This window comes from Rhyacophila brunnea, unplaced genomic scaffold, assembly GCF_057557595.1.
Source record: "Rhyacophila brunnea isolate RB1 unplaced genomic scaffold, BYU_Rbru_1.0 scaffold_5, whole genome shotgun sequence".
Lineage (NCBI taxonomy): Eukaryota > Metazoa > Arthropoda > Insecta > Trichoptera > Rhyacophilidae > Rhyacophila > Rhyacophila brunnea.
Window position 1 is genome coordinate 46,306,145 of NW_028233170.1, and position 13,679 is coordinate 46,319,823.

Sequence of the window (13,679 nt, forward strand, 5' to 3'; positions counted from 1 at the left end):
CGGCCATCCAGGTCTTCTCTTGCCATCGGGGGTTGCATAAATAGCCCGCCTCACCGGTATATCCTTCGTCATTCTATGCACCTTGCCGATCCAGCGCAGTCTCTGCATTTTCATATGCATATTAATCCACTATAATATACTAAGTTTGTATACTTATAACTAGAATTACATAGGTAAACAATTATAAACATTTATTTTATTCAAGACAGAATAGACATGAGATTTAAGAATGCAAGATACTTTATTACAAAAAACATATCTCGAATCCTACTCAGTCCATCTTTTTTTTTCTTCAATTTTTCAATCATTGTGGTTTGATATTTCACACCGATATATTATAATAACATAGTTTTACATATCCCGCAAACATAGAATTTTCACATGTCCCGCTTTCTACCTATAAATATGCGGAAAATGTAATTTTATGTGTCCCGGCGAGAATGTGTTTATTTCTCAATAACAAAATCATCATTATTGTCAAATTTTCCATCCAAAACTGCCATTTAAAGTTTTACATACTATTTTTTTCAGTACCAACAGAATTTTCATGCGTGCCATTGATTCGCCATTACTGTTTGGCTTCAAGCTTGGCTGCTGTTACTTTGTGACATAGTGTTTCTGTTCTGTGTACAACCTGCCGCCATATGTATTCACTAGGTAAAGATAATTTTATTTATTTTATTCAGATGAAATGCGAGCGACGCTGTTACCATGGAAAATGTACTAGACTTTGCTGGGAGACTTGCAATTGGCCACCCTGTTCGGAGCCCTGTCGCCGTTTCTTGAAATGTAAACATCTGTGTCGTGGCCTCTGCGGGGAATTGTGTCCTCCCATCTGCATCTATTGTGACCCCAAGTCGGTACCCGAATTGCTTTTCGGTAATGAGGACGATGTAGACGCCAGGTCAGTACATATTGGGATTTGTCATCCCATTCGCTGTTTTAATTAACCATAAAGTTTTAAACATAAGGTTTTTAGATTAATTTGTGAGTGATATTTTTTGTTAAAAAAAATTTCAATTACTAGAGCTGATGGCAGTTCGTTTACTATGTATTTATATACAATATGTAATTATCAAAAACAACTATACAAACTATTTGCACACCTAAATCAAAAAAAGATAGAACTATTTACTAATTAATGTGAATTTTTTTATGTGCGTTTATTTTTATTAGTATAATTTTGTAATATGGTATACCAGAAAATTATAATTTTTGTTACATTTTATTTGTTTTTGTCTAATCCCATAAGCTCATGATTGAAAATCAGTCAAGCGAGACGACCAATCTCAGCCACCGTCTTCAAAACAGAGAGTCCATATGTCTTGAAACTCAGGGGACAGACAATATAAATAGGTGATAAACAGTCATATTTTTTGACTTTGTTAGACTCGGCTAAAAGAGCCACCCACGGTGGCCAAGCGTTGGACTATCACGCCGTGTGTCCCAGGTTCGAATCCTGGGTCTGGCAAGTACACATATTGTTTTTCAATTTGTGTGTGAGTCAGGGTATGGACCTAATAGGTTGAGCAAGTGGCTGACATCCATTTCTCGTAAAAAAACAAAATCTGTTAATACAAACCTCTACTCTGTAGAGGCCCATATGATCCTATTTGGATCGGACATGGTCGAAAAAAAAAAAAAGCTGCTGAATATGACAGTGACATCCGAAACCATAAATTTCACTTCTCTCCATGGATTCATTGTTCACTGAAATTTACTTCAAATTCACATAAAAACATCTATCTGTGGCGACACTGGCTATGTTATTTCATAACGGTGCAAAAAGAGAATCAAGCCTAAAAGAATAAGAATTTTGATCTGGCAATGTATGATCTCTGGATTATAACAGTATGACTGTTTTTCAAGATATTATTGGGTGAGTAAAAATGTGTATTGTTTACTTCTTAAATCTGTTCTGAATTCATGTATACTTTATATTTCAGGTTTGTGAAGTTGGTAGACTGTCCGCACAGCGTGGAGGTGAATGGTCTGGACACTTGGGTGATGGATGTGACCGAGAACGAATCCCAAAAGATCTCCGTACGGCCATGCCCTTATTGCAGCACACCCATCGTCAATACACCTCGCTATTTGGATATAGTGAGGAAATCCCTACGTCAAATAGGATCTGTGAAAACTAAAACATTTGGCGACATTGACAAAATTTCTGAAAAATTGGTTGCTGTCAAAAACGATGTTCAACACTTGCTGAAACAAGAAAATAACATGTCGAAGGGTGAATTAATTTTGCACTATTAATTCCTTATACAGTAAAACCTCGTTAATACGAATTCCACGGGACCGAAAATCGAAAAAAAATTCGAATTACGAATTATGCAATGTATGGGGGAAAAATATTACAATTTAAAATAAAAAAAAACCATTTTGATCAATATCGTTTACGATCATAGATGTGCCTACCAAATTTCCGGTGCCGTGTGTGGTAATGGGTCATAAAATGTCAGGATTATTTTTATTACCTTCTTAAAATAAGTAATTTATGATGTTTTACGAAAAGTCTGTCACAATTTTCAATGACTGGCTCATGTAATATTGTACTTTATTACGATTTATTGAATATTTTTATATCCCAGGACTTTGAAATCATTTCGAATTGTGAAATTCGAATTAAAGGTATGGTTTTATATGTAAATAATGTTCAAGGGACTTTTTTTCGTGAAAATTTCGAATTACGGCGAATTTCGAATTATCTATGTTCTTATTAACGAGGTTCTACTGTACCAATGCATAAAATGTCAACGTTATGTAAAACTAACATGGCAACATCATAGCCATTTTTTCTGTAATTCATTAAAATATTTTCAATTTGTCATAATTGGTAAAAATATGAAAACTGTACAATATACTAATTGAGCAATTTTAATTATATTATATAGCTCCACAGAGCTTTTCTTAACAGGTAACACGTTTCCGTTATTTTCATTAGTCCAAAATAACACGGGAGCAATTCCATAAACATTGTTATCTACAATCTACAATAATTTGTACATAACACAGTGATAATTTCGTAACATGGGGAAAGTTTTATTTGGTACTCAAGTCATGTGAAATACGTCTCTTTTTTGCGGACCTCTGTCAACTTTGTGTGCATCTATGATTTTCCTGCCCAAAGTGAAATTTGTATACAAAAATCTAGCAAGAAATCGATCATAACCTACAATTTGACAGCTTGTGGGTAACTATAAGTTGAGGTGGCTGCCGTGACATAGGTACATAGTATAATAGCGCCTGTACACATGCATGGATATACTGGCGGCAATAGTGCGTATTTTAAACTATCGCTCTGTTTACATGTAAAAGTGCTGACTGTCTCTCCAATCTCATTTTTAAGAGTGAGCAAGACACGATGTTGTCATTTTATGGTACTATTTGACAGGTAGTGAAAATTCGTTCGTAGTTGGTTTTTTTGCCAGCTGGTTCGCCACTATTGTTCTGATAAATTATGTTGTACAGTTTGATACTACAATATGAATAAACTTTTATGTTGTTGGACGTCGTCTTGGAAAATGGTTTCCAAGATTTCTCCACTATTATTATGGTAGTGACAATGTACGTCATTTCATTGACCATAATCGTATACAAATGAGTGATAATAAACTAAAATAAAGCAACACTCATTGTATAACAGTTTTTGTTGTGATGGAAAGTTTATCTTTAAATTTTATTCAATATTAATTATAAATCAATTCTATTATTGCACATGCAATAGTTGCGAAATCATTGAAATTTTTATCCCTTCTAAAAATGTAATAAATTGACATTTCCTTTATTTGGTGTGATCCTTGAGACTGATTCAAACAATCAAGTTTTTTAATATCTCGTTGCAATGTTGCAACGAAGATCTCTTCTATTCAGGCCATTAACCCATTGGTGACATATTAAAAAGGGGGGAAAATAGACCAACAGTCACAGATCTAATTTTGTAGTTAATTTGACAAGACGCGAGTGGAGAACTACAAGGTTCTAAGTGTTTGTCCTTGGAGAAACAAAAGTAACAATGAGGCAGCTTAGAATACTACTTCATTGTTGGGTTTGTTTTTTCAAGGACGAACACTTAGAACCTTGTAGTATTAGGCTCGCGAAGAGTTTACTAAAACTGCTACAACTTATTAATTTGTATGTTTGATTACGCCAAATTAACCAGTTGTCCAGAATCACTTGGTCAACAGCGATGTCAATTGTCTCCAATGGGTTTAAATCGTTTGGAGCTGTAGATTTCACCCAATCCGGGATATTTATATCTATCATATCACTGAATCAGCCTTGCAGTCACCGATGGTGGAAATTGCATTCCACCTTCCAATATTATTTTTAAGTTTTCGAGAAAAATTATACATTATGAGATTACAATTTTCAACCGTATTATTTATGATCACAACTGTATGTTTAAGTTTTTCTGTTACGCATTGGCTTATAATGTCGTGGGTCCTGAGTTTGAATCCCGGTTCTAGCAAATTCATGTGTGTTTGGGACTTTGGCCCCCGAAAGTGGATTTTTAGCCAATGGTCACAAGGGGGTGTTGAAAAATATGTGACCTAGGCCAGCTTGGGTGAACAAATTATTTATTATCTCTTTAACTTATATTGCAGTTCCTGGATGGAAAAAGATTGTTGATAATATACAGAAAGCAGTCAATGATAAGAATTTACCATATATGAAAACTGGAAGGAGCAAACTTAAAAGATTCAGACCTGAGATACGTATCAGCCTCCAGGATGTGAAGAAATATTCCACCGTGGTTAATATTCTGGACAGGATATCGGCTTTATGTATTAAGTCAAAAGATATATTTACGTCCGATGTGTTTATGTTGCAAATCAATGATTTGATAACATGTATTCAAAGATCGAAAACAAGTATATCTCTTCAACAATGTGAAGATTTTACCAACGAATTTCTCAGAACAGAGCGCATCATTCAAGGTGTGTCTGTAGAAATAGCATGCAAAACACAATTGAAGGCCCGAAAAAAGGCTGATATGGAGGTATCATTTGCTACAATTAACGACATATTGTTTTCTGCTCAAGTGTACAATGATGATCTGGATTATATAGTTAAAGGAGAATTCAAAAAGTTGAAAGATTGTGTTGATGTTCAATTAACTGCAGTTGAAAAAAAGATAATTGTAGCGGCTATTGGCTTAAGACAGGGACATTGGTATTCTTGTCCAAATGGACACATATACTGCATAGGGGAATGCGGGGGAGCCAATCAAGAAGCAGTTTGTCCTGAGTGCAAAGCAAAAATTGGTGGAACAAGTCACAGGCTTGTCAGTGGCAATAGACTGGCACCAGAAATGGACGGAGCAAGACATAGCGCATGGTCTGATGCGGCGCAACTCGGTAACTATGACCTACAATAAGTAACATACTTATGGTAATATTTGCTTTCCTGAATATAAATATTATAATAAATCACAAAATTTGAATGTTCGGTTTGGTGGTTAGTTTTTTTTATCAAACTACCCACTCTTGAGATGCCAAATTTTATAAATAGATATTGTAGTATTTTGATGTGAATAATATTTTTATTAAAATTTCAAAAGGATCTGATTTACAATGTTATAATATTATATGTGTTTGTTAAAATTTAAAATTTTCAAATGACCATACCTCTGAATTTTGCAGATATGAGTCTACTATTATTTGCAAACACGGCTAATTCCCAAAAACATATGCGGCAAAATGCAATAAACTGTTTAACAGACTAATTATTTGTATGTTTTAATTCATTTGTAGTATAGTATATTTAAAATAGAAAACAAATGGAAAGTTATTCATTTCAATAATTATAATGAATCCATTTACATTAAATTTAATGTTTGTATCAAGCCGGGTTTGAATATGAAGGTTGAATCGAGCTGTTTTGTAATTTGGATTGATTCGTTTGGATTATGGAATAAGCCGCATTTGAAAGTTTCGCATTATTTTATTTTAATATTTTGTATGTAATAACACCGGTTTTCTTAAAATGTATTTTTCTTTACAAAATGTTATTTAAGGTTTATTTTTCAATAATATTGGAACAATCAGTGTTTGCAAATACATAGTAGCGTTATATGGTCTATTCATGACCAAAGTGATAGTGCTTTTCTTTCACCTAATTATATAAGTATCCACTGAATTTAGAGTCAGTGATCAATAATTATTATTGTTACTATTTTCTTTTTAAGATTTTCATAAATTTTACTTTCAATAATTAATATAAGTATATCTCAGTTAAATATGAGATAATAATTTTTTTTAAAAATGCGATGATCATATTATGTAATGTATCTGTATGACATAATAAGGAGACAACTCAGCATAGCAATGTTTTTCTCAGGGTATATTAAGCAGACAGAACATAGTCAATGTAACCGACATGAATACTGAATCAGTGATACTGACAGTATTCATGAAAATAGCGTCCATGTTTAAACAGCCCTACACAATATGTATTACTGTCGGAATCTACCGAAAATCTCTTATCTTTGAAAACGTGTTTTAATTATATAACGATAATAATAAAGATTAGACCAATATAAGTACATACTTTAAATTAGTGGTGCACAACCTATTTGAAAGATGAGCCAATTTATCTTTTTTCTAATTTTTCACGGGCCGCAGTGGGTAAAATTGTTGAAAAATAATGATACATTATACTAAACGAGACATATATTTTATTATTTTAATAGTTAAAAATCAGCTACTCGAATCACTCTCAACTCTGGATTATGTATGTATGTATTTGGACAACAGAACATAGTATATAGGAAATTATAATTTTATCGTATTTAATGAAATATTTGATGATGAAGTACTTGTTATTTTGTGCTGCAACAAATGCCATGTTGGGCAACACAGGCCGCGGTTTGTGCATCACTGCTTTAAATGCCACCTATCCAATTTTCGAGTTTTTCCAATTTCACTGATATTTTGTATGAATGTTTAATTTCATCCAGCAGGAACTATCAATATGTTGGTAGTCTATGTTTTCTCATGGCAACCCACCATCGATCGAAATAAAAAAATGCTCAAAAGTATGTTTGGCTATTATTTTAGCATTCTCAATTTCAAATAGACAAGTCAATCGTAGAAAGTCAACGAAAAATACCGAAGACAACGAGTAAATTATACTCATCTCAATTTATTTCATATTATTTATGGTACGGCCAATACTGAAGGTCAAATGTCAACATATTCAAATATTCTTCAGTTCATTCCACTCTTTACAAAAATGATAAATATTTATTTTTTTGATACGACAGTGACAGTAAGTAATAATGGTTATGTACGGCTAGCTTTAGGAAAGCAAAAAAATACTGCTGACTCGTTAACTTATCTACCATTGAATGGTGGTTAGCGTACATACCCAATTTCAGATTTTTATTTCCTTATATTGCAATGATATTGCGAATTACTATCTTGCCAAACATACCAAAAAAAATAGTCAAAAGTGTGCTAACTAGCATTATTGATTTTCAGCTAGTTTAGAGAAGCAGTGATATGCAATCTACTCTGAAAATGTATGTCTAAGTATTCATTATTTTTTTTTACATAGGTAAATAAACTCACTATTTTCACTCTCTGCGAATGTATCGAAGATGGTATTTTTTTTTTTTTGGAAAATTTCGGAGAGCTATTCAACTTTGAATAAATTAATTGTAGGATTTCTTTTTATCACATTCACTCCTTTTCGACATTTTCAGGGGGTGACTTTTTAGTTATTTAATCTGGCTCTTGTGATAACAATGGTTATTCATCGCTGGTTTTAAGTATATGTTTTTATTATATTAAGCATTTCTAATTCTAATTGTAATTCTAATTTAAATATACCATTTTAATTTAATTTCAAAGTGACTGACAGTGCTCTGTTAAAGCATTTGTATAAAAATTATAAAGTTTTAATTAACCCGTATTACATAGGTAATAGATTTTAAGATTTGAACTATTTCTTAGTAAGTAAGTAAAAGTGTTGTGTATTTATCTCATGAAGGTGTATCGTATCCTCTGTGCATAATCCTATCTCTTGTTTGAATTTTAAAACTGCATCCAACCTAGTAGAGTAGGGGTGCACCAAAGAAGTATTTAGGAGCCTAAATGTATGAAATTGAAGCAAAAAAAGGACACTGTTTAAGCCGCGTTGATACAGTCCAAGTATGATCCAAGTACACTTGAACCGAGTGCAATCCAAGCGACAGCCTCATACTAATTATTCCTATCCAATCTACCCGGACCGCGTCCTACTCATCATCCAAGTTAGCTTGGATAGGAATAATTAATATGAAGATTTCTCATACGAGTGCGCTTGGATGGCACTCGGTCCAAGTGTACTTGGATCGTACTTGGACCGTGTCAACGCGGCTTTACTGATTAAGTTAGCCACAAGTGATTTTGCATTACAGTTTCATTTGATTCAATTTCTACTAGGTATGACATTTATTTACCAGTTTGCAGGGCTACCCTGCCCTTAGGCATGAAAACACCTTGTGTAAAGATTTTTATCTTTATGTAGATGGCAAATACTAATACATCACCATTTTTAACTGTTAAATTTACTGAGAAATATAAACAAAACAAACGTGAGTTTCTAGAGTCCAAATTCTTTGGGGTACACCTTTGTCAGATGGATACCCACCCATATCTAATATAATTTTATTAATATAATAATTTTCAATACATTTATGTTTTTTTACATTTCTTAAAAAGTTATGTATTCATTCAAAAAGTGCCTTTGTTATTCCTTCATTTAATATATTATTAAAATCATAAAAAGATGTTTTATTAACACACCTAATCCTATACAAAATAATTATATGATCATAAGCCACCTATCTCTTAATTACCACCTTTGCACATATGGTAATTTCGCTAAAGACTAGATATTTGTATCACGTAAAATTAAAAAGAACAATAGTTTGTGAATATCTGATTTTTTGTGTCAGGATAGGGACAGACAAGGGGCTTTCGGGTCCGGACCCCCCAAGAATCAAAAAAATATGAATTATTTAGGTAAATGGCATATTATTTGTCTTCTTCGTCAGGACTTCATGACTGGGGTCGTGACCCGGGTGATTTTACTGTCAAACAGCCTTCTCAACGAGTCAGCATTCTATGACACAAGGATATTTAAAGACCTGTGGCTCTCATAAACTCTCTGGGGCATCCAATGTTTGCTTTAATATTCTTATGTGACATGTCTTAAAAGACACGATACACGGATGACACAAATGGATACCAACTATCTTAATAATTGACACTTGTGGATGCGAATGCTAGGTGAACACCCTTAGTTATATTTTCAGACTAGGTATTCATCGCTAGACTCAAAGTGTGGAGTGTCTGAGTATGTAGAATGTACCTGGAAAATTTTGGTATTCTGCGGTGGAAGTGGACGAAATGTGGAAATTGCTAGATTGTGTTAATACCACCACCTTCAAATTCAATAAAAAATATATATATTATATATAAATATTCAAAATGGACCCCCCCCAAACCATTTTCCTGCCTGAGTCAGTAAGTCCATTATTTTTTTAATTGTAATTTTCAGAGTAGCCAACCATCAAAATGTTAACTAACAAAAATCTGTTAATACAAACCTCCACTCTGTGGGGGGCCGTATGATTTACTTAGGATCGGACATAGTCAAAAAAAAATGTAGCCACAATATTAATTGTTACAATAAGTGCTAATGCTTTGATACAAACCTACCCTAAGTTTAATAATATTTATCACTTTAGCGGTCGATGAGTATAGAATAGACCCAATCTAGATATGTATCATCACTACTTTTTATCTTACATACTACATGAGCAAAAAATAAAATGTGCACAAACGTAATAAATAAACGTATTCACTAAAAAAAAGTTGATAATTTTTAAACATTAAAATAGGTAGTTACCTAACTTTTATTATGTGTTTAACCTAATTATTTATACCTACCTACGTACATAATTTAATTAATTCAACTTATTGTGATTATAATAAACTATTTCTTTTATTCAACAAATAATTTACAAGATTTAAGAATGTAAGATTAAATAATTGAACAGACATAATTTGAAAACATCCTGTAGTTGTTAAACTATTAACTTTACATTTTTGATTAACCAATACACAAGATAGATTTCTGATTGATGTTTACTGTTGAACAGTCAAAGTTAAAATGCGACTGAAGATTACAATGTAATATTTATTAGTAGAAATTATAATGCTAGTGTTAGTAAAATTTCTTGATGATAGATGTTACTATAATATGAATTTCTTTCCTTAATGAAAAAAAATATATAAAATAATTTTGTGTTATGTATTTAATTTATATTGGTTTTGATATACTAAGATTTATCATTGTGATAATATTTATGTATTATGACATCTTGTCATGCTTAATTTTGTACAATGGTATCGAATAATAATTGTTGAAATCCTGCCAAATTGGTAATTTGATTGATTGTTACATACCTAATATTGTGTAATTTTCGTTTGCTGATTACTGTATTCATTTGCACTGAAAATATAATAAATTGGTAGATGGAAATCTGATAGTAGTAATACAGTATAGGTATATTTTTGATATTTGAATTAAAAATTATTATTCTAGACAACAAAAAAAAATTTGAAACAAGATTTTTTTATTTGTTTTGGTTCTTTTTGTATAAAACTTTTTGTTTTTAATTTGTGTAGGACTTTTGGTTTGAATTTCCACTGATTGGCTTTTCACTTGTTTTTATTTTCATTGTGTAGAAAGTGATGTTGAAAGCTGGTGTTGTTGGTGACCTGTTTGTGTTGTGTTGGATTTGTGGTTCCAACGTGGACTTGTATGCGTATCTCGGAGAATTGGTATCCGCAACCGAGGGCATTTATTTTGTGGTGGCAAAAACGTTTTAGCGCGGGGGAACAAGTGTTCAGCTGCTCGTGAGTGAATTTGCTTATCTTTTTCGACTCGTACAGTAAGTCAGTTACGTAGAAGTGGGAGAAGTATATCTAGATGTGATTGATAGAGTCCACAATATCTAGAGGGGTTGTTGATTAATATTATATGCTACCTAGTGAGTTTTGACTTTAGCTTCAATTACATTGAGCTTCTTTACGAGCTGTTTGTTGGCGAATTTATAATCTGCCTGTAAAGTCGCCCAGTGTAATCATCGAACATGTTAGCTTGTTCGATGATTACACTGGGCGACTTTACAGGCAGATTATAAATTCGCCAACAAACAGCTCGTAAAGAAGCTCAATGTAATTGACGCTTTACCTAATAAAAGCTTGTAAGTATGCAAGATGAGTTTATGATTCTATTGGAATGTTTAGCATAGGGAACTTCGCATTTTTTTATCAACCTTTTAAGCACCTCGGAGACGATCAATAAAATTTTTCCTATTTACAAAATTTTATCCGATTTGGATTGATCTACTCGTCACAATTTTAATAATTTGAAAATAAATAAAAAAATTTACGAATAATAATAATTTATTAACATAGTTCTCAAATTTTATAAAAATAAATATGAAGATTTTGTGTTATATGGACTATCTAGGTAAGATGGTTAAATTATTTTCGGAGAGACGGATCGATAATTTTTCTGATTTCATGAACCGGAACGTTCAACCAGCTATTGGGCCCATCGGACCGTCCGACCTGGTCACCACAGAGGCCAATTTTGTTTTCGAAAATTTGTGGCCTCATATTGCCAACGTGATCTCTTCACTTAAGATTGTTCGGCAGTTTTGTATTAGTTTTTGTTATTTACTAGGTACATACAATTTTTAATTTTGCCTCTACATGCTCCTCTCTCCCATGCGTACTCTCAACTTAAAGTCATGTAAATTCTGTCAAATCACATAGGGCATGGAGACCTCAGTCTTGGGTAACTTGGGAGACATTCCAAGTTATAAAAAAGTGATGCTTCACTCCAAGTCCCATGACACGCCCGATTAAGACCAGGTGTGGTTTGGTGGGGTCATTAACTCAAATGTGCAGCCCGTAAGTTCAGCTGTAAATTTAGGCTCTAGTGACTTGTCCGCCCACGGTGGCCACGCGGCTTAAGCGTTGGACTATAACGCCGTGGGTCCCAGGTTCGAATAATGGGTCTGGCAAGTACACATATTGTTTTTCAATTTGTGTGAGTCAGGGTATGGACCTAATAGGTTGAGCAAGTGGCTGACATCCATTTCTCGTAAAAAACAAAATCTGTTAATACAAACCTCTACTCTAGAGACCCATAATATGATCCTATTAGGATCGGACATGGTCGGAAAAAAAAAGTGACTGTCGATTTGGGCGAATCCTCCACCTACCAGAGGCACTTAGCGGAAAAATACGAAGCTTGCTTTTAAATTTAATTTTTGATAATTTACAATTATTTAAAGTGTACCTATTAAGTAATTATTAAATATGTAGGTATATCATTTAGCGATTAAAATCTCACCGGATAATAAATAATTATAGTAAAGTATTTGTGTATCAGTTGGGGTGGGGGTAGGTACCTAGTTATTAAAAATCAATGTAAATAATTATTGGTAAAAATGCGATTGAAGTTTTGCAAGTTAACTAATGATTATTTTAATAATAAAATTGAAATAATTTATACACTCCGTTTTTTAGTATGGATTAAAAATACCAAGAGCACCATTTTACCCATCTGACATTATCATTGTTAAAATTAATATTAAGTGTTACCTACTTATATAATACAATCTACGTAAGACCATATTCTGAAGTTCATCAATGTCGTTATCTGCACAAGGTGAGTTGTTCTGTCATTTTTTTTTAAAATCATATCTAATATTTTAATTGCTTTTTCCAAAATCTATTGACATTTTGTCGAATCTACTGATTTTTTTTGTTAAAATCTGAAATTTTAAATTTTGACTTTGCCACACTGTATTAGTCTATGGACAGAAGCATAGACTAATAATGGATTTATGTTGCCAACCGTACTATAATTATAGTATATGTACATAACTTCAGCCCGCTATAAAAGTCGGAAAATACTATAATTTTGAAATTTGGAGAAAAAATTGCTTGTAAGAGCTAAAAACAAAGCTCTCGACCCTGAGTTCAAATGGAATTTTAAAAATTGGCAAATAAGTGACTCATTTTGGCTAGAAGACGTAAAAAAAAGGTCTCGACTTTCATTTTCAATTGAATTTTTTGAAATTGCAGGAAAATATTCATCATTCAACGTGTACTATATTTTTTGGCAAAATACCTTCGTTATATATCCAATATTTTTCGTCCGCGTTTTATAATATTTCGGTAACAACACTAATAATTAATTATTGATACATGCCCCTCGACAGAAGGAAGAATGGACCAGTATTTTATGTACTATTTATTATAGCATGTATACTATAACTTTGGTCTACGTACTATGTACGATATTAAAAATATAGGTATAGTACGCCCAAAATACTATAATTTTGAATATCAGTAAAATACGCAAAAAGTACTGAAATTTAGATATTTCCGTACTATCTACTGTAAATTGGTGAAAAGTACTATAATTTTGCAATAGAAGAAAATTTGGCAAAGGTTAAGCCGCGTTGACACGGTCCAAGTACGATCCAAGTACACTTGAACCGAGCGCCATCCAAGCGCACTCGTACGGTACATCTTCATTCAAATTACTCCTATACAAGCTACTTGGACCGCGTCCTACTCATCCAAGCTAGCTTG

The 13,679-nt window shown here is 32.8% G+C and overlaps 1 protein-coding gene across 1 annotated transcript in view; it reads left to right on the top strand.

Annotated features, from left to right (window-relative positions):
- The window catches only part of LOC147066486 (NFX1-type zinc finger-containing protein 1-like), a 63,911-nt gene extending 55,143 nt beyond the window's left edge, over positions 1 to 8,768 (top strand). The window contains exons 21-23 of the mRNA XM_085956206.1: positions 687 to 904; positions 1,947 to 2,239; positions 4,614 to 8,768. Coding sequence (XP_085812332.1) covers positions 687 to 904; positions 1,947 to 2,239; positions 4,614 to 5,386 — 1,284 coding nt within the window. The 3' untranslated portion in view covers positions 5,387 to 8,768. The remainder of the gene's footprint in view (positions 1 to 686; positions 905 to 1,946; positions 2,240 to 4,613) is intronic.
- Positions 8,769 to 13,679: the final 4,911 nt, after the last annotated feature.